The sequence below is a fragment of the Camponotus floridanus genome, unplaced genomic scaffold, assembly GCF_003227725.1.
Source record: "Camponotus floridanus strain SB8 unplaced genomic scaffold, Cflo_v7.5 scaffold15, whole genome shotgun sequence".
NCBI lineage: Eukaryota > Metazoa > Arthropoda > Insecta > Hymenoptera > Formicidae > Camponotus > Camponotus floridanus.
Window position 1 is genome coordinate 1,005,205 of NW_020229270.1, and position 24,246 is coordinate 1,029,450.

The 24,246-nt window shown below is 46.3% G+C and overlaps 1 protein-coding gene across 6 annotated transcripts in view; it reads right to left on the reverse strand.

Annotated features, from left to right (window-relative positions):
* The window catches only part of LOC105254866 (protein groucho), a 65,370-nt gene that overhangs the window by 23,492 nt on the left and 17,632 nt on the right, over positions 1-24,246 (reverse strand). For 3 of the 6 annotated variants that reach the window (XM_025406637.1, XM_020028628.2, XM_011263807.3), the window contains exons 3-5: positions 22,118-22,181; positions 16,711-16,755; positions 1,991-2,128 (exon numbers count right to left, since the gene is read on the reverse strand). In XM_025406637.1, coding sequence (XP_025262422.1) covers positions 1,991-2,128; positions 16,711-16,755; positions 22,118-22,181 — 247 coding nt within the window. Of the gene's footprint in view, positions 1-1,990; positions 2,129-16,710; positions 16,756-22,117; positions 22,182-23,897; positions 23,962-24,246 lie in introns of all 6 variants that reach the window. The other 3 variants (XM_020028629.2, XM_025406639.1, XM_025406638.1) reach the window with 2 other exon arrangements.

Below are 24,246 nucleotides of genomic sequence, written 5' to 3' on the forward strand. Positions count from 1 at the left end.
GTATACTACACCCACACCTCCGCCTGCCTGTAACCATGTACACTCGTTAAGGCAAGCCGGAGCGAATATTCCGGGGAGTAGTTTGCCGAGATAATTAAATGGCTTAACGATATAATAACCTCGCGTCGAGTGTCGACTGTCTGAACAAAGAGCCACCCACAAAACATACAAACAGAGAAACGTGTATAAGCGAGCCGATGCCGCGCCACGTTACGTCTGTGTTAGGAGATGGAGATTGAGTGAAAAAGGAAGAGAGACGGGAATTGAGAGAAAGAAAAAAAAGAAGGGAGAGAGAGAGAAAAAAATAAAACAAAAACAGAGAGAGAGAAGTGGCGGGGGCCTTACAATCTACATGAAACGTTGTCGGAGATTCGAGAAAGTCGGAAGCCCCTAGGAAGCGTTTCCACTCTTGATAGCGATAATAATCCTGACCCGGAGCTGCTATCCTCACGGATCCAACTTCCACGCGAAGTGTTACCCTCTTACCCGTGCCAGGAAACCACCCTCATCTTCGCGTTGAGATTCCCTCGTAATACCATTGGAACGCGACGGAGTGACGAGAGCGGCGCTTTGACTCGCGGCGCGAACAATTTTGTAGGAAAGTTTCCGAGGTGCAAATTTCGTTTCGCAAGCTCTTGCTAACGAGCAAGAAAATACGTCAAAAAAAACCAACAAAATTGTAAAGTCTCTTTGAAAATTATATTAAAAAAGTCGCATCATAAAATGAAACACACGCGATTTATATAGTATTTTTGTAGTATCATTGTCAAACTTGTATAATTTTTATAATTAGTTAAATGGAACATTTCTCGACATTTTCTCGTTTTAAAGCGTCTCGACTCGCAATGTCTTTTATTTTCAGATAGCGAAATAGCTATGTCTTAATACTCGTACGAATACTCTTCTCGCGGCACCTGCCGCCAAGGCTCGTTCTCAGCAGTTTTCACCATCGTCATCGTCGCCACTTGCTGACTCGACCAGAGACGCAGAGTTACGGTCGAAAGATCTAGAGAGGGATCGTCTCAACTTTCTTATATTGCGTATCGTTGACACTTGGTAAGCGTTTTTGAATGGACAGTCGCCATAAGAAGAACCGCGATTGATGCAAGGTGCATTTATGCAAGCGTTTACGAAGGCACGTAAATCAATATCATTCGCGATATCGAAGCTTTGCAATTCCATTCACCGTCCGTATAAATTCGTATCGATGTATAGAGCGATAATATAATCGATTCTTATAAAAGAAAAGAGTTGCGTTATGTTTATTCTCTGGTATATTTCATCTACGCGACGAAATCAAAGGCGTGAGCGGCGAGTTTGTCGCAGCTTGTCCGATTCGATATAGCTGGTTAGATTTAAGAGAAGAGAGTAGATTAAGATGGGCGGTATTTCGGAATCCTGCTAAGGATTTGCCGCACGTACCCCGACAACGTCGCAGATCCGTGCAAGTTTCTCTACGCGGGAACGAGAGGTCAGGAGGGCGGAGGGGTGGCTGGAATGCTGATTAGTCGGCGTTCGTGCATCGTAACACTATAACCTACCCCCGGTGGCCTGGGAAACCAGACGGGAAGACTCCGGATAAGATTCAAGGGAGAAACGGCTATATAGGTGGCTGGAGCGGATGCGACCGGGGTGAGGAGCGAGAGATCGAGGAGGACGGGGAGAAAGAGCCGGAACGGAACGGAGGAAGAGAAGCCGGTGGCTTAATAGGGAGGAAATTGAGTGCTCGAGCAATATTGAGGAGGATTCGGGATTCGCCAGGATCGTATCCGTCCCGTCCGCTTTTGGATTCCTCGGACGTGCATCGGCTTCCAACCCGCAGGGGTTCTCCATTCGCCGCGGATGCTTTTCACGCCGAGACGCACGCGTATCATCGGGTCGCCATGCATCCGGTCGAGTATGTCGCGAACGACAATCCGACGATAATATCCGACGACAACGACACCGAAAGGTTGTCCATGTTTGAAACGAGCGATATCATTGCACTTACCCCGATGATGGTGTTCAGCTCGGTCATGGTCACTTGTTTAGCTCTGTCGACCGCCGTGGCGACTTGCTGCTGATGCTCCTGCGAGAGAAACGGCAGGATCTGGGCGATGATGGCGTTCAATCTTTTCGCTATCTCCGTCTGAAAAGAAACATTTTTTTAGTAATATTAGTAAAAAATTATTGTAAAATTACTAATATTACATTTCAATATTGTATCTTAAATATGGCAAATTTTCGATTATATATCACGTATCTTTCCTTTAACTCAATTGGAATATTATTAAAAAGAAAGAAAAAATTGAAAAAAAAAATTAAAAAAATATACCTTCACCGAGTACAAGCGTTACAAGTTGTTCGATCCGACACTATACTAGTCTGCGCCCGGGACCCTGGGTAGCTTGTTCCGGGTCGTTAAGAAAGGTAAGGGCTAGCTTAACGCGCCCTCGCGAAGGAAACGAGTAAAGATGCAGGTGCGGCATAACCGACTGAGGGTGTTTACGACGCCCTCCGGCTGGAAGAGACTGCCGGGAATTAAATTAAATCCCGGCAAGATTGCCACAGTGGCGTAGACATTCGCGCGTTTCAAAGCGTAGTGTAATTTTCCTAAAGCCTCATTTATTTCAATATCAACCAATATTTCCAGCCGTTTTTTATGCCAATTTGAAACATTTTGAATTTAGACAATAAATATATACCTAAAAATATTAACATAATTTAGTAATTATTCAGTATTTAATAACTTAATCGGACAAATAAAATAATTATTTTACATTTTTTATATTTTCCACAACTTTTACTCTAAATATTTTAAAGTATCGTCATTGGATAATCGTGCAAAGATCCATACGTTGCGGGTTGGGTAACTCGGCATAATAATTCACACGGTGCAACATCGCAGCGCGAAACTCCATTTAATTATCGCGGAATCAACAGGCAGCGCATGGAACGGAGCGCGGACCATTTTCGACGCTTTCGTCGAGAAAATGAAATCACTTAATTATCTCGACAAAGCGGCGGTTCTGGCGCTCGTTTCCCCGCCAACGCGTAGAATTCGCACGCTCGAGAGACGCGGAAGCGGAAGCCGCCGATTCGTCGCGAAACGGGAAGCGAATCAACCACTGATTCTACGTGTTCTCGATCTGTCTCGACGATTCATAAACGCCTCGAAAATATAAGCCTAGCGATCTCCCGGTTGATTTAAACGCGAGCTTTCTTCAACGCGTTTGCGCCGCCGCTTAAACGAACCTCGGAACCTGCTAATTGAAATATCGCCGAGCCACTGAAATTCTTGGCAAGTTTCCCTCCCTCGAGCACATCTCGACCTCTCGGTGAACGAGCGGAAAGAGAAAGAGAGAAAAAGAGAAAGGAAGGAAGAGAACGGAGAGAGCGGAAAGAGGAGGACCTGTTTTAATTACTCGTCGTCTTCTGAGTGCTGGTTATTAAGCCGCTAATTATAATGTACGCGAAAATGAGTCAAGCGAGATATCGTATACAGAGAGCAAGGTTTACATAGTGTGGAATACATGTGCGCGATACACGGAACATGTAACTTTATGGAGTACGGAAATGTTAAGAGTATATTTTTTCTATGCATCCACAAAAATGTGAAGAAACAAAAAAAATGGAAAAATATTCCAAAGAAAAAAATATTGAGCTTTAAAAACTTGATGTCAAATAATGGTAAATGTATGAATTTATGAATTTTTCAAACTTTAATGTCATTCTTTTTTTATAAAAAAATCACCGGTATATTGACAAGTTAAGTGTGTTTAACGATTAGCGCATTCATCATGAAGCTCAACACACGAGTGAAAACGAGCTCATTACCATGAAACTCAAATATACCTGTGTTGATCGCAAGAATAACACGCAGAGTGTGTTTCGTAACGTGTGTGTGGTAAAGTTCTATCTACTCGGCGTATACTATACAGCAGTTTGCTGCAATAGCAAAAGCAGAAGATTCCGAGTGAGTGGTAAGACCCGGGGAGGGGGAAACATTGTGGGCGAGAAATGGTGGCGGCTTGAGGGAGGAAGGGACGACAACGGGGATGGAGCCGTCGCAAACGTAATTGCGTTGCCAAGAAGTTTTCCCCGGGTGAAAGGTAACCAAGAAAATAATGAATGGCTCGGATGCTCCGCTACTGCTCTCTCGCGTCGTGAGAGAACTAGCAGAGATAGATAGATAGAGAGAGAGAGAGAAAGAGAGAGAGAGAAATGATGGCACAAGTAGAGAAACGAGAAACCGAGTTTTGGCCGCGATGCTCTCGTTGGCCTGGATTTCATACGGGGGAGAGATGAAAACCTCGCCTCGAGAATGAATTTTTCTCTCCGGTTGTGCCAAATTGGACCAACGAAGATTACTTCACTTCGCGAAGCGGAGTCTCTCGCGGCACGAATGGCTTTTTTTCTTTAAAATAGCACTTGCGACAGACGTTGTTATCCGCTATCGGCGTATCGGGAGCGACTCGAGATTTCAGCTACGGCGCAAAATCCAAGACGAATCGTGATACATGTAGAAAATATCTTCCCAGAGATCTTTTCGAGCCAGTTTTCTTTTTTTTCCGAACAGCTGCGTTCTTTTTGACATTACAAGGAATCGCACCGAAACGGAAGACGCAGATGCTCCGGCTCGTAATATCGCGAAAACCACAAGAAACTCTCGCAAAGTGCTCTATCCCCCTCTCATTTCGCTTACACATACACACGACATCGCTTTTGTGTCGCGCAAATCGTACACACACACGTACACGCGGCTACGAGCAGACGCGCATCTCAAAGGAATCAGGCACTCTCTCGAGAGATGTTCTCCCATATATATAAATAAACACTATAGCGTATGTCTAAAAGCAGGCAGCAACATTCACGGCATGAAAATGCAAAGCACCCGAGTGCCGTCGATAAAATTCCCCGCCTGTAAAACGGTGACGTGAACCGAATGCTCTTTCACCACCCGGCCCGGCGCTCTCGATATTGCCGATAATCCGATACTCGAAGCTGCTTCGAGGGAGAGAGAAGGTAGCGGGCCGCCCCCACGAATCCGGCCGCGTCTGTCTGTGTATATACCGTGTTATCGAATATCGAAGCGCGACTTCTTATTTCTCACTTCGCCCGCGACGCTCCCACTTTTAATAAAAACCTCGACGCTCTTGGAAAATTTTTAATCGAAGTGCCAGCATTTGGTATTACCGGAGGGAAGGAGGGAAAGAGACGAGAGGCAAGCGTAGAGAGGGAAAGAGAGAGAGCGAGAGTTTGCGGCAACAAAGCCATGCTCGCCGCCAACCTCTGCCGACCAAGCGGAAGCCGTTACTTGCGCTAACGAGTAAACCAACGGCTGCTCGTCGGACTTTGGTGGTATTATGCTGCGCGAGCAAATAAACTGGCGTGTTCGGCTAACTCCCTGGTTTCTGGTAAGCCCTTGCACACCGGCGGCGGTTCTCGCTCGCTCGGCCTGTAAAGCCCGGCTAACGTCCGCGTGATTGCAATATCCCGCGGCTTGCGGAGAATACCGGATGTAACCGTGTGTACGCGCGCGCATCTGTGTACACACGGCTGGACCACTGTGTGCGAGAGCGCGGGTGGGAGCGAGACGCGAGATAGAGAGCGCCGCCCGTTAAGGCATACGAGCGGAAAGCTCATTGTCCGCCGTTGTTTCGTACGTTCCGTCTCCTGTTACATACACCGAAAGTTAGATTAAATCAATTTTCTGTCTCGCATCCCCTCGCGTCGCGCTAATTTTTATCGCGTCGCTAAACCGGTGCATCCAGCAGCGGCACAAGTCTCTTACCGCCACGCTTGTCGCGCGACCAAGTGAAAAGAATCGATAATGCTCCGTGTCTTTTGTTCCATCGGTCGCGTTCGTACAACGATGCGCGACATACCTGACAAATAGGTCAAACGCTATAATAGCAGAAATTCGATACGGGAGCGAAATGAGAGGGAGAGTGTCGGGTCCCGCGGTTCGTCCGTAATGCCATCGATACATGTATACAAAACCGCGATACCTGTGTGTGAATAATATCTATTTGAAAATATCTGGTCGTTCGGAATCGCGATCAATTAGATCGCGCGCAAAAGAGAGGGAAAATCGCACGCACCGCGTGTCGTTGCGGCGACGATCAACTGTCAGGCGTGACGAATGCGCGACACGCGGGATATATCCGGGAGATGCGAGCGAAACGCGAGCGAGCGAAACGCGTAGGCGAAACGGCCGCGGTGGCAACGCCAGAAATTGCTTGTATAAATATTGAAGGCTCGCCATATTCATTCGGTTAATTTTCCACGGTGGACGCGCGCGAGAGACCGCGATGAAATTTTATGCCCTCCGCGAGTCTCTCGACGTCGTTGCGCACACGCTGCACGTTGTAACGCGATGCGGCACGCACGCACGCACGCACGCACGCACGCAAGAGCGTTCGTGATTTCGCGTTTCCGAATAAAAAAAAAAAAAATACACGCGGAGAGAGAAAAATCTCCATGTCGCGTAAAATGGTCAACTCGAATAACTCAAATCGCTGTTAAACGGATTATCGGGACGAACGGGTTACGAATGACGATGATCGGCTGTACATACATTGCGTCGATGGTTGTTGCACCGCGAGATGAAGAATACAATTGCCAATCGCGATGCGGTTTCCGATTTTGATTCGTGCTTTAACACGGCGTAATAGTTGGCCGCGTTGTGATCAATCTAATACAATTTCATACAATTCAATTTTTTCTTCTCACGCCGCTTTTCTCATTAAATACGCAATTAGATTTATTTATTTTAGTCACACGTCACAAAACTCGAAACGCGATTCCAAATCACGGTACAATTGTCGCGAACGAAATTTAAGGACGAAAAACTGATGCTGCAACATATAATTCAGGCCAATTTCAGAGACAGAGGATAATCGACGAGACGCAAAGAAGAGTCGAGAGAGGGAAAGAGAGAAAGAAAAAGAAAGAAAGAAAAAGCAATGTACGAACGTTCGAGGGTAAACAGGCTACAATCAATTCGGGGTTCGTCGTGGTCGCGCAACGAGAGCGGCGAGGGGTGACTTGGAGTGGCCGCAATTCGAGGAACATCCACAGCCCGTGTGTGTACGAGGCGTACGTGAACGTAAACGCCAAGTGTGGAACAGCATGCATGTGTATATGCGTGTGACCCGAGAGAGAGAAGTCGTTGTTGCCACTAGCAGTCGGTATTGCCGTCACCAGCTACATCGTCTCGCTAGAAATGTCAGGATAGAGGAAAAGAGAAGGAGCGGAGCAAGGAGGATGAGAGCGGGAAGGACCTCGAGCTCTGGCCAGAGATCCCTGGGTCGAAGGAGGACGAAGAAAGGGACGGGGACTCGCTGGAGAGAAGGATAAGTGGTACTCGAGTCGCAGCAGCAGCTCGGCAAGGCAGAGACCCGACACAGACGGCCCGACCCCGAAAGATCGAGATGTTTGGATGTTTGAACGTCGGAGTGCTGTCTCAGCACTCGAGCTTCCATCCATCCTTCCCGTCCGTCCCTTCCCCCGCCCATCCCCGGCGTTGCTCTTCGCGAGTGTCCCGATCTCGCGCGGAGATGTACCGGGTGACTCGAATCTTTTTCAGATTGACGAATAACAAAAGTGGCTCGTCGTCACAGCTTTCTATTTCCACAGCGTAAAAATAAATATTGATAAAGAACGCCGAGAAAATTTTCAAGCGTATTTATGCGCGAGCAATCCGGGAAAATTCTCTTCATTATCTTCGTGCCTCATCAAATTAATCCACTTCTCGGTTTCCACCCTCTTTCCCCAGAAGACGATGCCAGATAGCCTGGGTATAGCTTGGCAAAGCGATCGATCAGCGAGTGTCAGTGGGTTACGGTCGGCAAATTAGCGGCACTCAGGATATTAAACGACCAGAATACCCATCTCGCAGCGCGCGCGCGAGCACGACCGCGATAGTGTCGGTAGCCAGCCAATAACAGCAGCGAACTTTGACTCGGCTATTAAGAGGGATGTACAATCGGTTTGTTAGAAAGATACCGAGAGCCGCTATTAGCGTAGCAGCAGCCTTTTCATCTCGAAAAGAGCGTGTTATCGAGCGGTGCGATTATCGTAGACGATAAAACGGCAGCCTTTGATTATTATTATAATTACGTCGCTGGCATCCAGGAGCTTATTCAGAGGAACGATGTACTGTTTAATATTTAAACAGGGGTGAACATGGATTGACTTTTCGCACAAACATCATTCCGCGAGATTTCGTTTCGGAGTTTACCTAGCGAATCTTGGAGGAAAGCCGCGAGAGAGCGAGAACGAGGCGCAGTTGATAATCCCGACCGCAGCAACGTATTCGTGTGGCTCTCTTGCGCGTATATACGATGGTCACTCTCTGGTCGAAGCGAGTGTGGAGCCGGCTAAGCCCACCTGATATGTCTCTCATCCTCTCTGCGCTACGACTACTGTTCCATCTTTCTCTCCCACTCGCTCTTTCTCTTTCTCTCTTGCTTCGTTTTCCCTCTCACCCTTCGCCACCGCTGACCCTTTCCTTTGCACCCTGCTGAGGGGCAGTCCGCTTTCGAACCGCAAACCGCAACGGGCTACTGCCTTGATTAAACGCGCCATAGACCGCCATTATCGCTGATTGCGCTAAACATTAACGGACTGGCCGCCGAGGCCGACCCGACCTCCTGCTCTCCATCCTTTCGAGTCTCGCTGTATGTACAGTGTCCTCTCTAATGGCTCGTTATTATTGATATAGAGTAAATATCTAGCGAGTTGCATCCTCCTCTCATTCGTTCGTCGCCCGATTTTCTATCTTTGACAAGTGTTTCGCAATCAGTTGAATCGACAATCGATTCTCGATTCACACGTCTCAATTAACGCGTTATCGATACGAATACGTATGAGACGTATGTGCAAATCGAAATTGAATCGTCGTCAAATCTCATTTACAATCGAGTCGCATGAACGCATTTCTATCGCGTGCCAAGTGGCGCATAGCATCTCGCCTCGAACGTAAACGCAACTGCGGTAATCAACGCGGAGAAGTCGGGAACGGGACTGAATGACATCCATCGCGGCGCAAAGCGAGCAAATTAGTGCCGTGGCAGCGAGCGGGGTCTCGCCTTATCCTACGGATGCCGTTAAGACGCCTCGTTAAGAGTCTCCCTCGCCTTCGCTCCCCCACCCCTCCTCTTGGCCTCATTCCACCAGCCAGTGTCTTGACACTTCTCTACCGTGATGCTCGGGCGCCTCGAACGTATTCGCCATAGCATCGTCAACGACAACTACAACGACGACGACGTCGACGGCAATCCGCATTGTCGACTCGACTTTACGACCGCCCACCGAAACACCAAGAAAATTATCGTCGCCAGGCGACCCCCGTAATTCTCCGTTGGCATGGCGAATGCCGGAGAAAACAAGACTACCTTCCTTCCTCGCTTCCTTCCTTCTCCACCCACCGAACGTCCGTAGGGTTAGCTCGCGCAGGAAGTACAATTAACTTAACGCTAATTGCGAGATGAAGACCGAGCGGTGCGGTGAAACCTGCCTCCGGCAATTCGCAGACTCAATTACTCAGTCATATGATACAGTGATTAAGCGCGCCAGTTTCCTTTATATCTCGCTCTCTCCCCGAATTTTCCACCTTCTGTTTGTCCGTCTCCCTTGTCCGATTCTTTTCGCATTATGAGAAACACCAAAATCGCGCGATTTAACAATGCATCGTAAATATCATAAAGGATGAATTACATTGAGATAAAGAACACACCATGTATCTAGTAGATAGAATTTATTTTGAGATTTCAAGATTTGAAATAAATTTTAGCTCTGCGAGATTCATTTGAATTCGAAAAGTACAAGTTATTTACTTGTAGTTAAATGCTAGAAAACGATATTTGTCATTTTCTTTTCTTTTCTTTGGCACTCTTCCTCCCTCTTAAAATTCATTGAAAATAAATGTGGCAAATCGTAGAGAAAAAGAGAGAAACGAAGAGGAGATAAGAGAGAGAGAGAGGGGGGGGGGAGGAAGGAAATCTAAAGATGGATAAGGTAACGTGGTATAAAGAATGATAAAGTAGGCAAAGAGGGTGATCTTTTAACGACACTCCTGGCACGAAAGAGCTCGAGGGTGTTCGTTCCACCCTCTCGTTGATAGCTGACATAACGCTAACGTCTCTAAGTCGATAAAAGTGCCGGGCTTGGCTGAATAAAGTCGACAGGGGTTGGATTCGGGAACTGCTGCTTCCGAACTATAGGGCATGTAAATATACCCGCGAGGAAGTGTAACGTCGTCAATCTATATCCCCGGGCGCACATTAAATTCGCGCACCGATATTCTTCTTTTGTTCGAACTAACATTGGCCGAGCGAAAACTTCTTATCTCGCCTGCATTCACGTAACTTTGCTCAACTCACGGAATGATATCAAGAACGTTTAAACGTTCCACATACAAACATGTTTAATCACTAAACATGTTTACCATGCCCCTCATGGTTTATTTCATTAGCAAACGATCTAAGCGAAAGATCCGTGTAATCTCTCGATAAGCGAATGAGAAACGTTAGAGCGCGTAACAATAATAACAAAATGGAGATCTTATCGCTATTATAGTTAACGTCCAACGAGACTCGAATAAAGATAGTCTCGAGGACAGGCTCGATAAAGTCCGAGACGATGATAATGGAGACCGGAATCTCCTTTCTTTCGCAGACCACCCATCGCGCCGCACCTGTACACGTCGCGGTACGGCGCGATATACACGCGCCGGGTGAGTTTTACGGCTCGCGGGTTTAAATACGGTGCTTACAACATAGAAAAAGCATGAAAACGTCGCATGAACGTGCCGCGCAAAACGCGCAGGAACGAAGGCGCGACGAGAGAAACTTAGGTCAGTCGTAAAAGTCGTGAAAGACGAGTGATAAAAGCGATCCCGGTGCCGCCACCGACATCAGGGCCAGGAGGTAGTTACGACTCCCTTGGGGACGGTCGCGAGAGCCGTCTACATGGATCTGAAATCCCGAGAGTATGTCGGCAGCACGCACACACATAACGTTTCTCTCTCTCTCTCTCTCTTCTTCTCTCAGCTCACTCTTCCCTTCTCTCGAAGACCAACTCTTTAAGATCTCGAGTTAACGACCCGGCTATTTCCCGCGTAACGCCGCGAATTTTACTGCGAGAAATTTAAGTGCCCGTTTGGAGACGCGAAAATTAAGCGTGTCCCTCGTGTTTCATCCGAGCTCTCGGAACCTTGAATTCGATATAAACGCCAAGCGGAAAAAAGAGATCGTGATAAAAATTCATGACCGCCCCCCGCGCGCATCGTGTACTTGTATCGCTTAATAAATCGTACGATAATTTTAGATATTACCGCGAATATTTGCGCAAATCTTTTGTATCGCGTGGTCGCGAATTAGATAACTAAAATTAATTAAGGTCGCGGATATCGGGAGAAAATGAGAAAAGATAACACGGGATTGGAACAAAACTTTTTATTATGTACGCGCGAGACGATTTTTATATATTTCCGATAAGATAAGTCAGAACTAGAACAACAGTCTGGACGAGTTCGAGGTAAATACTCGACTTTCCGCTGGCGAGGAAGAAAAAAGCATGATTCGATTCGCAATACTCTCGCGCCAGCGAAATCCATTCGCGATGGATAAAACTATCCGCGGATCGCAACGTCTCCGAGCAACATCCCTCGTATCCGCGGGGCAAAAGAGGCGCGCACATATTGCGCGCGCGGACGGGAGGAGGGAAAAGGGATCGAGGCCGCGCGGTGCCCGCGGTTGAAAGAACTTATCGTGTCGAGAGATCGCAAGTATGGAGAGGACGTGTATCGGGTACATGGAACCCCGTCGATATCGCGGATTCCTGCGCTGAAAGCACACCCGGTTGATGTGTACGGTCGCACACGCGCGCACATGTATGTAGTACATCTACACGTACACGTATGTACTCCCAGCGGATGCGCTCTCTCGCGACACCGAGAAAAGAAGGACGTAGACACGAGTGCGAGCGAGGATAGACATTTCTGTGTATATTTTATTGTGCACATATCGCGAACCGTTCTCCGCCAAGCTGCGCGATATACACGAGCGCCATGTCAAACTCACACCGACGCGACGTACCTCTCGCTAGGGACCCTCCGGGTTTCGGTGGCGACGGGAGATCGGGGAGGATCGCGCGAGTCGCGGTTGGGCGGGGTCGAGGGAGAAAAAACGAGGAGCGCAGCGCGTGGAGAGGTCGACGGCGGTGGCGTGGAGAGCTCGATTTTTCCGATAGCAAATTTTGCTCTTCGCTTTTTCCCTCCCGAACCAACGCCGGAGCCACTGCCACCGACGCGTCCCCACCGTCAACCACCGCCGACCCAACCGACCACCTATCCGTTCACCCTCTGCCGCCTTCACCCTTTCCCCCTTTCACTCCCCCTCTCCACCCCGGCGGCGGCTCCCGGGTTTCCCCTTCCGGCGCGCACCCTGTTCCACCCTCTTCCCCTCTGACATCAACGACCCATTCGTTCCTCCGCTCGTCGCGACGACCCAGACTCGCCCTCTTTTTTCTCCCTTCTGCCCACGATCGTCCCCGCCGCGCGGCGATTCTCCCTTTACCTCTCTCCTCGTTTCCTCCCCGCCCGCTTTCCTCTCAATCACCATCTGCTCCTCCGCCTCCACCTGGCGCGGCCCGACCGATCAAACCAGTGGCACTGCAGACACAATAAAAACGGGAAAAAAAGCGACGGCTGCGCACACATTTCGCGCAGTTACTCTCTCGCTCTCGCTCTCTTTGCGCCTCTCTCCTTCTCTCTCTCACGAATAAGGGATGACGGGATACCGGACGCTTTTGAGAAGTTATTCATGAAGCGCCCGACGAGATTCCTCGAGCGTCGCGTATTTTTTTCCTTCTTTTTCTAGACGCGCGACGCCCGACGCTCTCGATGGAAAATATCGAATCGTACGGTTTTACAGACTCGTTCATTCGACCAATCTCGAAATCGCTCCACGATTTCTTTGACAATTCATTGCTTATATTCCAATATCGATGACGAGTCGAACGAAAATTCGTTTCGGATACATCGCGCGAAATTGTGATCGGTCCATTATTTTTTTTTTCCAAGCGAAAGATGGAGCACGCGCCAACAAGGGACCGCGAGCCGAACGGGTATTGACCATCCGATATCGATATTTCGCGACGCTTTATCGCGGACATGCTCGTTAAACCGATAAATGAATAATGAGCGCACTGTATATGGGATGGATATGGAGAGACAACCGTGGGGGACGAGCGCCGGGGGGTGGAGAACGCGCGCGATGGAGGAAGGGAAGCGCGGGCAAGAAGGGGAGGACGAAGGGTGAGGGACGTGAACCAGCGAATCGAACAAAACAACGAAATCGAATCATTCGTGGTGGCCGCCCGTACTTTTCATGCGTGAATTTTCCAACTGCCCCGACACGTACTGCAGCTGCGGAATCGCCGGTAATAGCGTTAGTAAAATCGAGAGTAATGCCTGAAAGCGTTTACAATACGCATCGCTTCCTGCAAATAAAAACGTGGGGCGCGCGTGATCGCCATCCAACGCAACAAAGCGCGACCGCGTGGTCATCATCATCGGCCGATGACACACGACGAAACGGGTCAAAATCAAACGATACCCATCGTATGACGCGACATTTTCCATTCTCCATCGATGCGGGAAAAAATGATACGGATAAGGCACCGATATTTCATTTTTCCGTCGCTAAATATTTCTTGACATCAATTTTTCAACAATACCCAGTCGATATATTCGTAATGTCAATATATTACACGAGCAACTGTACTACGTTTTCTCTCTCTCTCTCTCTCTCTCTCTCTCTCTCTCTCTCTCTCTCTTTATCTATCTATCTCTCGATTGATCCATCAATTTCGAAATGGACAATTTTTTTGACAATTACATTGTGGATATGTGTATTTCATATAACATATAAATATCTCTTCCTCGATATAAAACCGATCTCTTGGTAATCGCGCTATAACCGATTGAAAAACTTGTTTGCGATCAACGCAGATGTGCGATACACACGCATCCATAAACTATCCGGCTGACAATGATTATCGTACAGGTGTAACAGGAAAACGTAACAGCTCGGTTGCGGTCAGACGGCTGACGATGATGACAGTAATTGCCGAGAATTAGCGACGTTAATAACCCCCTCCAGGCGGGTGGAAGAGAGAGAATGGACGCGTTTGCTCGATGCGCGGACACTTACCGGGCTGTTCGGCGCGTTAATGTAACACCCCGATAAATCCCCAGCGCGCCCGCGTTATTTTGCTCTTTCGCATCGTCGGATCCGTTATTCATTCCCGCCCGTTCTCTCTCGTCCCTTTTTTTTGTTTTATTTCCATTGCGCGCCCGCGAACGACAACGCCCGGCCTCGTCATAAACGCGCGGGCTATTAATCGCGGTACCGCGTGGCAGGAGCGAGCGTGTCGACGAGGCGGTGGTACGGCATTTCGATTTTATAAATATGAGGCCGGATACACACACGCACAAAGAGAGAAAGAGAGAGAGAGAGAGAGACATATATATATCATACACCGTACAAGAGCATGTGAATCGCGCGCGCGCGCGATAATATCGTCTGATAATAATAAATCCCCGTCCGTCCGCGGCTAACAGAAGCGATAAATCCCAACCGAATTAAAATTATAACGGCGATAATAATCATCGTCTCTCCTGATGCGGGAAAATACGTGACGCCATCACCGTCGTATTTCAAAGAGCGTCGCGCGCGTCTCGAGTGCTTATCTCCAAGATATCGGGGACATAAAACGGCGGATATGACACGATCGCGCGCGCGCGCGCGCGTATTGCGATTTCCTATCGGAATTTATATTCCATCGCTCCGATACCACATTTCACACGATATATATCTTACGGCCTGTTCCACGTATAGCTCGTACGAATATCCACGTGGAGAAAGTCTTGAAAGAGTTATGCTCCTCATTCAACCTTAATATGTATGTAACTTTACCACGATGCGGTAGACTTACTAGCGGAAATCCGCGTCTCGATCGTATGGAAAAATCGTCTTTCCGAATATTATCCTTCTTTTCCTTTCGCGCGATCATACGTGTCAATATTTCACATGTTGCTCTTCTCTGTTGTCCAATTTTAAAATGTAAATGTTATAATATGCAAATTTATCGAGGCAGCAATTTAGATGCATTTTTAATTAGACTCGTATTTTAATTAAACTCGTATAATTACCATTTAATCTGTCATAGATATTCACCAACGCGTCGACGCCACATTATTCGCTCGAATATGTTCTCGTTAGGATGGGAGATAAGTAACCTGCTACCTGACTTGCGTCGCTACTAGCTTTCTGTAGACCTGTCGCGAGGTCTTATTCATGATTTGAGGGACGCATCCTGCCGGAAAAAGGAGAGGAGATGAAAAGAATGGGCGAGACACAAAGCGGACGTGCGCGGAGCGGAGAAAATAACGGGCTCGCACAGCTGCTAAATATTCAATAAACGTGAGCATTACACGTCGCTGCACGCCTACGCCAAAGATAGATTATGAAGGAGGCGTAGATGAGGGGGCGAGAGAATATCAAAGCAGACGAAGAGAAGAAGGATCGCCATTCATTCTACGTGATCGAGATTCTTGTTCAATAGCGTGTACAGAATGCCTTCTCTAGGACACTCGGAAGCTACGTCTCGTCGATATTGCCGGCTTGTCGATAATTCGATGAGAATCCATTTGTATATCGGTTCGAAACGAGATACTTGTCAAACTTGTCGCGAACGACGAATCGAAAGACTGCTTTAAAGATAGCAATTACAAAAATATGCAACTTTTTTACAAGATTTATATATATATATATATATATATATATATATATATATATATATATATAGTTGATTAAGGATTGTGCGGCCAGCTCTCGCTAAACATTCGACTTCGAAACGACGTGTTCTATAATTAAGAGATTGAATCTCGTTGCCGATTGATTAACGCGATTCTTCTTTGCCTTCGCGAGAGCCTCGTCGACTTTAAATTATTCGATCGAGCACCACCTTTCTCTCGTCGTCCCAAAAAAAGAGAAGCGAGGACCGCTTCGAAAGAAGATGAAATCAACGTTTCGCGGTGGTTGTCGTCAACGAATGCATACGTGCAAGAAAATAAAAAATTCAAATTGGCCGTTCGGTAGGATGAATATGGATACAATGCAAAAGAAATTTGACTACGAAATCTTTGTAATGCAGATTTTCGAAATGAATCTTTACTCAAGAATAATACGTAGAGTTTGACGCTAGTCTGTATGCAAAAAAAAAAGAACAAAGAACCTTATTTGATTCGATCGCGAAAATAAATAAAAAAAAGTCCGCGATTCACTTCGAGTGCTTTATCGATAATACCGAGATCTCTCGATAGTTTCTAATAAAAGTTGCGCGAATCCGCTTGTTTTCTTCTTTTCATCGCGCGCGACTTTACGCAAGAAGCAACCCCGGCAACCCCGGTCGCGCTATTTGCATGTTATTACCTTGTTTACATATTTATTCAATAGCCAAGATCCCGGAGGGTCGCAAACACCCTGTAATCGGAGCTTTCTCCTCATTCGGCCCTTTAATTTCGGATTAAAGCCTGTGCGCGCAACGTGCCAACCGAGCGATTAATAAATCACCGCAAACCCATATCGATCACGACGATATAGTTCTTCCTGCTTTCGACGATACTTTGAATAATATAAGCGGAATTAAATCCCTTACCTGTTTGTGCATCTCCACGTTAAGCCCGTACGACATCTCGTAATACTGCAAAAGTAAAGGAAACAAAGAGATTAGAACATAATTACACAAGTTATGTCGATATTACACGTAATTAGTGTAAGCATAATTGTGTGGCTGAATACATCGTTATATGCGTTTCGTTAAAGCGACGTCGACGTTAAGCGTAAGGTGATGCGTGCATAAACTGCGTTACGCGGTCTTTTCATGCAAAAGCTGAACTTTGCCGGAAGGTTGCTTACACGGAACCCATTTCACGCATTTACATTATAGCTTTGTCATCTTATCCTTTCTAAAGACGATTGTACGCAAATTTTCCGTTAATCAGAAAGCTAGGAATATTCCAATAAATTTGCGCCACGAACGCAATATCACATGGTGCTACGCGCATAGAAAAATGATATTTTTGTTTTAATGACGAAATAATTCATTACCATCTTATTCAGCACGTAATAGCCATATTTGTAACGCGATTCGAGTGCAAATAATAATCATAATTGCCGTATAAATATCGCATAAAGTAAAAAGAAAAGGCAAAACCATTCCGCGTATGATTAATCGGATTATCGAGTTTCGTACACCAAGATGTTGCTTGAATCCGTAATGACGGCCGCGGGAAGAACGCCTCGCCGAGGATCCTTTAAGAGCCCCTTTGCGATTGCAGGGTTGAGATTATATCGATCAAATGAGATTACGAGATTACGAAAAGCGGACCAAATTGAGCCGTAATGCGAGACCGCAGCCAGTCGGTAAGAGGGATAAGCGCGTCGAGAGAAAATGAGAAAAAGGAAGACGAGAAAGGAGCAGCTCTCTCTCTCTCTCTCTCTCTCTCTTGCCGCCTTCCGAGAGAAAGACAGCGAGATAGAGAGAGGGAGAGAGAAAGAGAGAGACTTGTATGCGCGCGCGCAGAGTACACGTGTGCGTGTGAGTGTCGAGCAAAGACCGGTTTCTCGTAACATCGTTTCTACATCGTGTGTACAAGACTCAGCCGGGGCTGGCTTTAACTAATTCGCTCACCGTGCAGCGGTTCTCATTTCGCACGCATGAGATTTCCGATCGTAAAGATTCGCGATGGAATAACGCGTACTTAGCGGTACCAAGTTATTGTCGGTCCTCGGCGAGTTTGCGCGTCACGCATTTCTTGATGCGGTCACGCGTCGAGAAAAAAAAGGAGCGCGTAACAACAATCGCGGAGGAGGGGAGGAAATCCGGCAGTTTGCGATTTTAACGAGCGTCTTGAATATAGTCGCCGCATTATTCCCGGCAGAATCAACGACCGTTGTGAAACGGACTTTATTGCCCGATGGTCGTAAAGGGCGCACTAAACCGCGTTTTAATATATCGGCGCAGCTACGACAGTCGGTTTAGAGTTTTTCTCGCGGATACGGGGGTAGACGTGTGTAATAAACGCGTTAGACGGGGCCGAAACGCGGTCGAAGACGGTCTCACGCTATCGAACGCAATCTTCTCGGCAGTTACGATTTTAGCAACACCGGTAATATCTATTTCGCGCAATGCGGTAGAGTTATCGTTAATACTTTAAACACGTGAGCAAATTCGTCTGAATGAATATTTTACGAACCTGCTTCGGACAGGCAGCGATTAATTAAACTCGTTTGTTTTAATAATTCGATATTCATTCGGCGCGGTTTATCTTCGAAATTACGATTATTTTGTAAATTGTGAACGCTACAATGTACATATAGAAAATACAAATGTAGAGCGAGAGAAAGAGAGAGAGAGAGAAATTTGGCCGCGCGTACGCTTTGCTTTTAAATATAAATTAATTCGCCCATATTTTTATTCCATTCGCGCTCACGAGCATTATCAATAAATTGCGAAATGTATATTTCAATCGGTCCTGTTCTTGCGAAAATAATAATTTCGCTGAAAGCTTGTAACCTACGTTAGCATATAATATAACGTAATTATATATTTAAATTTACCGCGATTTTACTCAAATGTCGCGAGGACAAATAAAAATAAAAAGCGATTAAAAAATCTATTAACAATGTTTCTCTTTTTCACGTCTCCTCTCTCTCTCTTGTCACATTTTTCTGTTCAAATAAATATTATATTTTTTAAACTAATTTTTTTCCTATTTAACGTCTGGAACATAACTTGGCTTCTCTCTTTCTTGTATAACTTGACGGATTTATGGGGAGAAAGAGGAAAACAGTTAAAAAGTGCAAAATTGCACAAAGATTGTCTCACCATCAGAGTCCGGTCCAATGAAATAATTGGCTTTTAATTAATAGACTTTGCTAAGGAGAGAGACGAAACTGTTGAAGATCAGGATCTTAATTATCGCGAGACTGGAAACGCTACTTCCGTGGTCGAGACATCTAATACGAGTAGAGAAACAGTGTAAATAGCGACAGTCGGCTACGATAATAGAGTGAAGACGTATAAACTCGATAACAACAGCTAGAAATATTTACAGAGATGCTATCGGTACTTTTGACATTTATATACATTTCATCGCGCAATCTTTTTTTATACCAGCCAAGAGAAAAGCATCTCAGGTGTGTGTATTTTTATTATCCCGGTGTATCTTTTGATCTCTGCTCTTAACGTTGAAGATAAATCGAGCATTCAAATTGAATTCTCTCCCACTCGTAAAAGATTATTATAGCATCATTATAGCTGAAAACTTATTCGTCGATTCGTGACCAATTTGATTGCGAAAATGATTCCCGCAATCCCTTTTCAATTCTAGAACCTTTTCAATTCTCCAGACGATATCGATCATGATTGGTATCTACATATGTTGTTCCCTCTCGCGAGAGAGAGAGAGAGAGAGAGAGAGAGAGAGAGAGACCCTTATCGTACCCTCTGTCGTTCCTCAATGGAAATTGCTCCTGTTACGAACACACTTTAGGCGATGCCGACATCTGACTCTGACCGCATACGACTTGCAAATTTCGTCCTCGATGTAGCCCCATCCCGCGGTCAAAGCTTTGATTTAATCAAGAAAAACATAACGTACGACTACATACGCGTACAACTGTTTACGCTCGCGTATTCACGTTACAACGAAATGATTCAGCGAATTCAAACAAAATGTATCGCGCAAAGGGCTTTTAATCCTCTCATCCTGAACACGCGCCGTATTCCTTTCGTCCCTAATGCCATTTTTACATCTAATGGAGACGTTCGGAGAATCACTCGACTGGCGACTTGGCGCGATTAGTGCACTTTGCGAGCGGAAAGGAAGGACGTACTCATACTAATGTATCGGGTGGTATCGAGCGAGCGCCGTTGGACAAAGTGCTTCGCGGCCGGCGGTCTCCCGTTGCGCTCGCGATTCGCGCGCTCGTAAAAGTCCGCGAGCACGACAATTACACGAAAGAGTCGTAAAGGCGTAAAGGCGTAATACCTTGTGGCCGTCGTCCTATTGTATAACGACTCGTCCCGGGGCATCCTTCTCGTGCGACTGGGTGAATACGCGATGTCGCGTTGTCGCGTGAAAAATTCCAGGGAAACTAATAGACACGGGAAATGGCTTTATACGAGCGATTGTTTGAGATATATCTCCACTATATTACTCGCGAGACATAAACACGGTAGTAATCGGGGAAAATCATCATAATCTAACGAGGAGACGACGGTCTTGCATCTTGGATGCAAATTACGGGTGCGATTATCGAGTAAGACCGTAACGCGATACTTTAACTCGACGTTCGCCCGGTGATCGATGACGAAGGGCGGATGCGCTACGATTGTACGGTCGCGGGAATCGATGATTCGCGCGACGCAAAGCCGTTTAGCCGACTGACGCGAGCACGTATGTACATACCTGTTGCTAGTTAACGCCGGCCTAAACTCGATACTACGATAAATTCTTGCTACGTCGGTAATCAATCATCAATGATAAAACGGCGCGATAGAACGATAGCGCAATAAATATGCTTTCGTGTGCTCGTCAATCGAAATTTGATTAAGTGCATTCCGTGGTTTCGCTATGTTTCGCGCCGACGTATGCACGTTACCGCGCGGTGAACGGAACAATAAGCGTGCGCGCGCTATATATGAACGAAAGTGGGATATAAAGTGTGCGATATGTATACATTTTAAAGGCTGTCACGCGCGCACGTGAATCGCCGGCCGATCGATCGTACGCGCCGAATAAAGGGATCGACGCTTCCAAGATCGATCGATCGATCGATCGAGGAAGCGAGAGCGCGTACCTGGGCAACGCCGCTCTTGTACGACGTACACGCTACGTACGTACGTATGTACGTGAGACGATCGCACGATTAATCTTCGCGTCGGCATGAATCGGCGGAAGTGCCACGTCCACGCGAGAGCGAGCGCCGCGCATTTTATATCAAGTTATTTGCATCGAACGCGCGGCCGCGCGCAGACTACGGCCTATAAATTATCGCCCGCCTATAATGCACGCTTCGCGAGCTTTGGGCAACGAACTCCGGCCCATAAACTTACGATGTGACCGCAAATAGATGCGTGCTTCCGTTGCTCCTCGATTGAGAGAGAGAGAGAAAAAAAAAAGTCGGCTCGAAATGATAAATTTTGTCATAAATTTGTCAAAATTTAAAGATGTAAAGATGATGTGTATATATATGTTTTTTTAATCTTTAGCAAAGATCTCCAGATTTGTGCTTTTCTGCGGACTCTATAACTCGGAAATTACACGACAGACAAGATAAACGCTCTATGAACGCACCTCTCTCTAATTTCTTTTCATTCTGATATGATAGATGGGAAAAAAATGTAGGTGTCGAGATGTCGGCACAACTGGTGTGAAATTAAAAGCGGTACTCTTCGACCTCCCGCGAAGAAAGTGGCGCACCTCTTCACGCTTCACGCAGCTTAATGAAGACGCATACACGGCGACGGTGTATCGCGATAACGAAGATCTATGAGCGAAAGTAAGCCGCGACTCTACCAGCGTCTACGTGTACGTACCCTCGCGGGACAAAGCTGAAAAACAAAGCCAGAAGAGGAGCCACAATGGCCAAGAAACAACGTGGCACGCGCACCATGTAAGCCTAAATTATTTCTTATACCGCAAGACAAATATTTTATCGCGAGTCAGATTTTCGAAAAATACATACTTCAAGTTTTTAAAATATGTAATGTAAATTAAACGTATAAAAGTTTAATAAAAAAAGAGATAAAAAAGAGATAAATAGATACTTCTATAGAAATTACATTTCAATTATATCGTGACACAAATTTAATGAGCGAGTTGGAATATTTCTGATTTGTATCGCTTCAGCCAAGAGATAAAATAGACTACGAAGAATTATCTCTTTAGGTGTGAAACGAGAAAAACGCGTCGCGTCGTTTAATCCCTTTTTTGCGACAAATATAATTTATTGTCGATTTGTTCTGCGATAGGTTCTGTAAGCTCTTGTGGACTCACCATGACGTAGTGGCGCTGCATCTCCGTCTTCTCCTGGGCGAGTTTCTCCAGCTCCAACTTAATACTGGACAGAACAAGCAGGAAATCACACGTGTAAGCTAAACATTAGTAAGTGCAGGCGACATTCAAAAGCTGTGGAGGCAAAATAAAGGAGAGCACGGGGAGCCTCTATCTTTCGCTTTGCATCGGGGAAGTCTTGTGACGCACGTTTCGGCCACAATATAGAGAATATATAACGCCGTTAAACGAGGGATTATCGAGATATCAACGAGTCGAGGGTTCGACTTGGGTTCCGTGGCGAATTCGGGGTGCGATATCATCATCGTTTCAAACGCGTCGTTCGATGACACAACGATTCGTTTAATCTGCCCCGGATTTTTTCGCACGTGTTCTTTTAACCTTCCGAACCAATTCGTTCCTTCCACGCCCCCAAATTGAGGGATATTGCGGAGGGGTGGTGCACAGCCAAGCCATTAAAAACACACAATTAGTGCAGCCGCAACAAACATTGATTATAATTGTTATATACTGGCCATTGTGTATGCGCGTGTCTGTGTATATGCATATATATATGTGTGTGTGTGTGTGTGTGTGTGTGTGTGTGCGTGTATCTGCGTATGAATTTCATGTTTATCAAAGTGGATCGTGGAAAATATTGCAAGCGTCGCGATTGCGAGCGAATAATTCATAAAAACGCATCCGTCGAATTTACGTCGCGTTCGATTAACAACGAAGCCGTATGTAAATACAAACGATTCGACGCGCGCTTCAGGTACTTGTTGTTAAACGCGAAACGACGAAAATATTATCCTCTCGTCGAGCGATAATTAATAATTCTGCGAAAGAGATGTATAATCGTGAGAAAATTCGCGCACTTAATCCACCTCTCGTCCGGAAAGAAAGTTAATACGAAATCAATACGAGAATCGACAGCGGCAGTGCGCAGGTTCATTAAGAGTTAATCCTCGTCGCGTCGCGCTTTTCCCCGACGCGTTAAAGCGCATATTAATATTCACTTGGCCGACCACCATGTTACCCGTCGACGGCGACATCGGAGCGGGACAAAGACCCCGTTGTCGGTGGCGATAACTTTTTTAACGACGACAAGCCCGCGTCGTATTTTTGTTTAGCGGGGGAAAATAATCTCGCGGTGACGACGGCCGACAAAACCGCTTGTGTATCGCGGCAAATGAATGCGTTCGTATGCTTGTAACGCTCGGGTGCATCGCACTCGCCGCTCCTGCCGCTGTTTCGCGACTGCATACCTGACGATAACGCGAGGGTGGGTGCGTTTCGTCCACGTTTCTCTCCGCGTTTCCCGTATTTTCGACGCGACGATAATTTCACCGTTTTCGCCTTTTCCTTCTCTGTACGCAGCCCCCCAGAATTATACCTCTGACACATTACTTTGCGCGTATCCGCGTCATTTTTATTCCAATCGCGCTGCAACGTACGATAAAAAGCGTCAGAAGGGTACGTCGCGGTTCGGAAAATTCATCTCGGCAAAGTCAAATCGGCTTTGTTTTCATAATTTCCCGTCTCTTTTAGCTTCTTCGCAATTCGCTCGCGAAAATTGAAATAGCTCGACCGCGACCGAGCGATATCGCTCTCAAATTCACGCGCGACGAAAACGAATGCATTTTAATCCGGGAACAACGGCGAGGTGATTTATATGATTCCGTGTGTATATATGCGTACGTGTATATGTGTATGTGCATGTTTTCATGTGTATGTAACGCGCTGCCCCTTTCTACGTTCTCATCCTTCTCTCCCGGCTTACCATCACGTAATGCCTCTGTATCTCTATTTTTTCACTGGCCAGTTTCTCGCACTCCAATTTAAGGCTGTGTAACAAGAACAAGAACAGAGCATTAATATCCAGCAGCCTTCGAAATTGTCGGAGCCATTGTCTCTCCGCGCATCATTCTTCGCGTCGCGACATCAAGTTAAAAACGCGCCATTTGTAATACACGGATATCGAAAAAACAAAGATTTTGTAGTAACAACTGCGTAAAAGCTCCAAACGATCAAAAAGAAATGGAACAAAGATAACTTTTACCAATAACATATCGTATTATCGAATTGGTGAAAGATATCGTAATAATGTCGAAAACAAATCCTTTGAAATT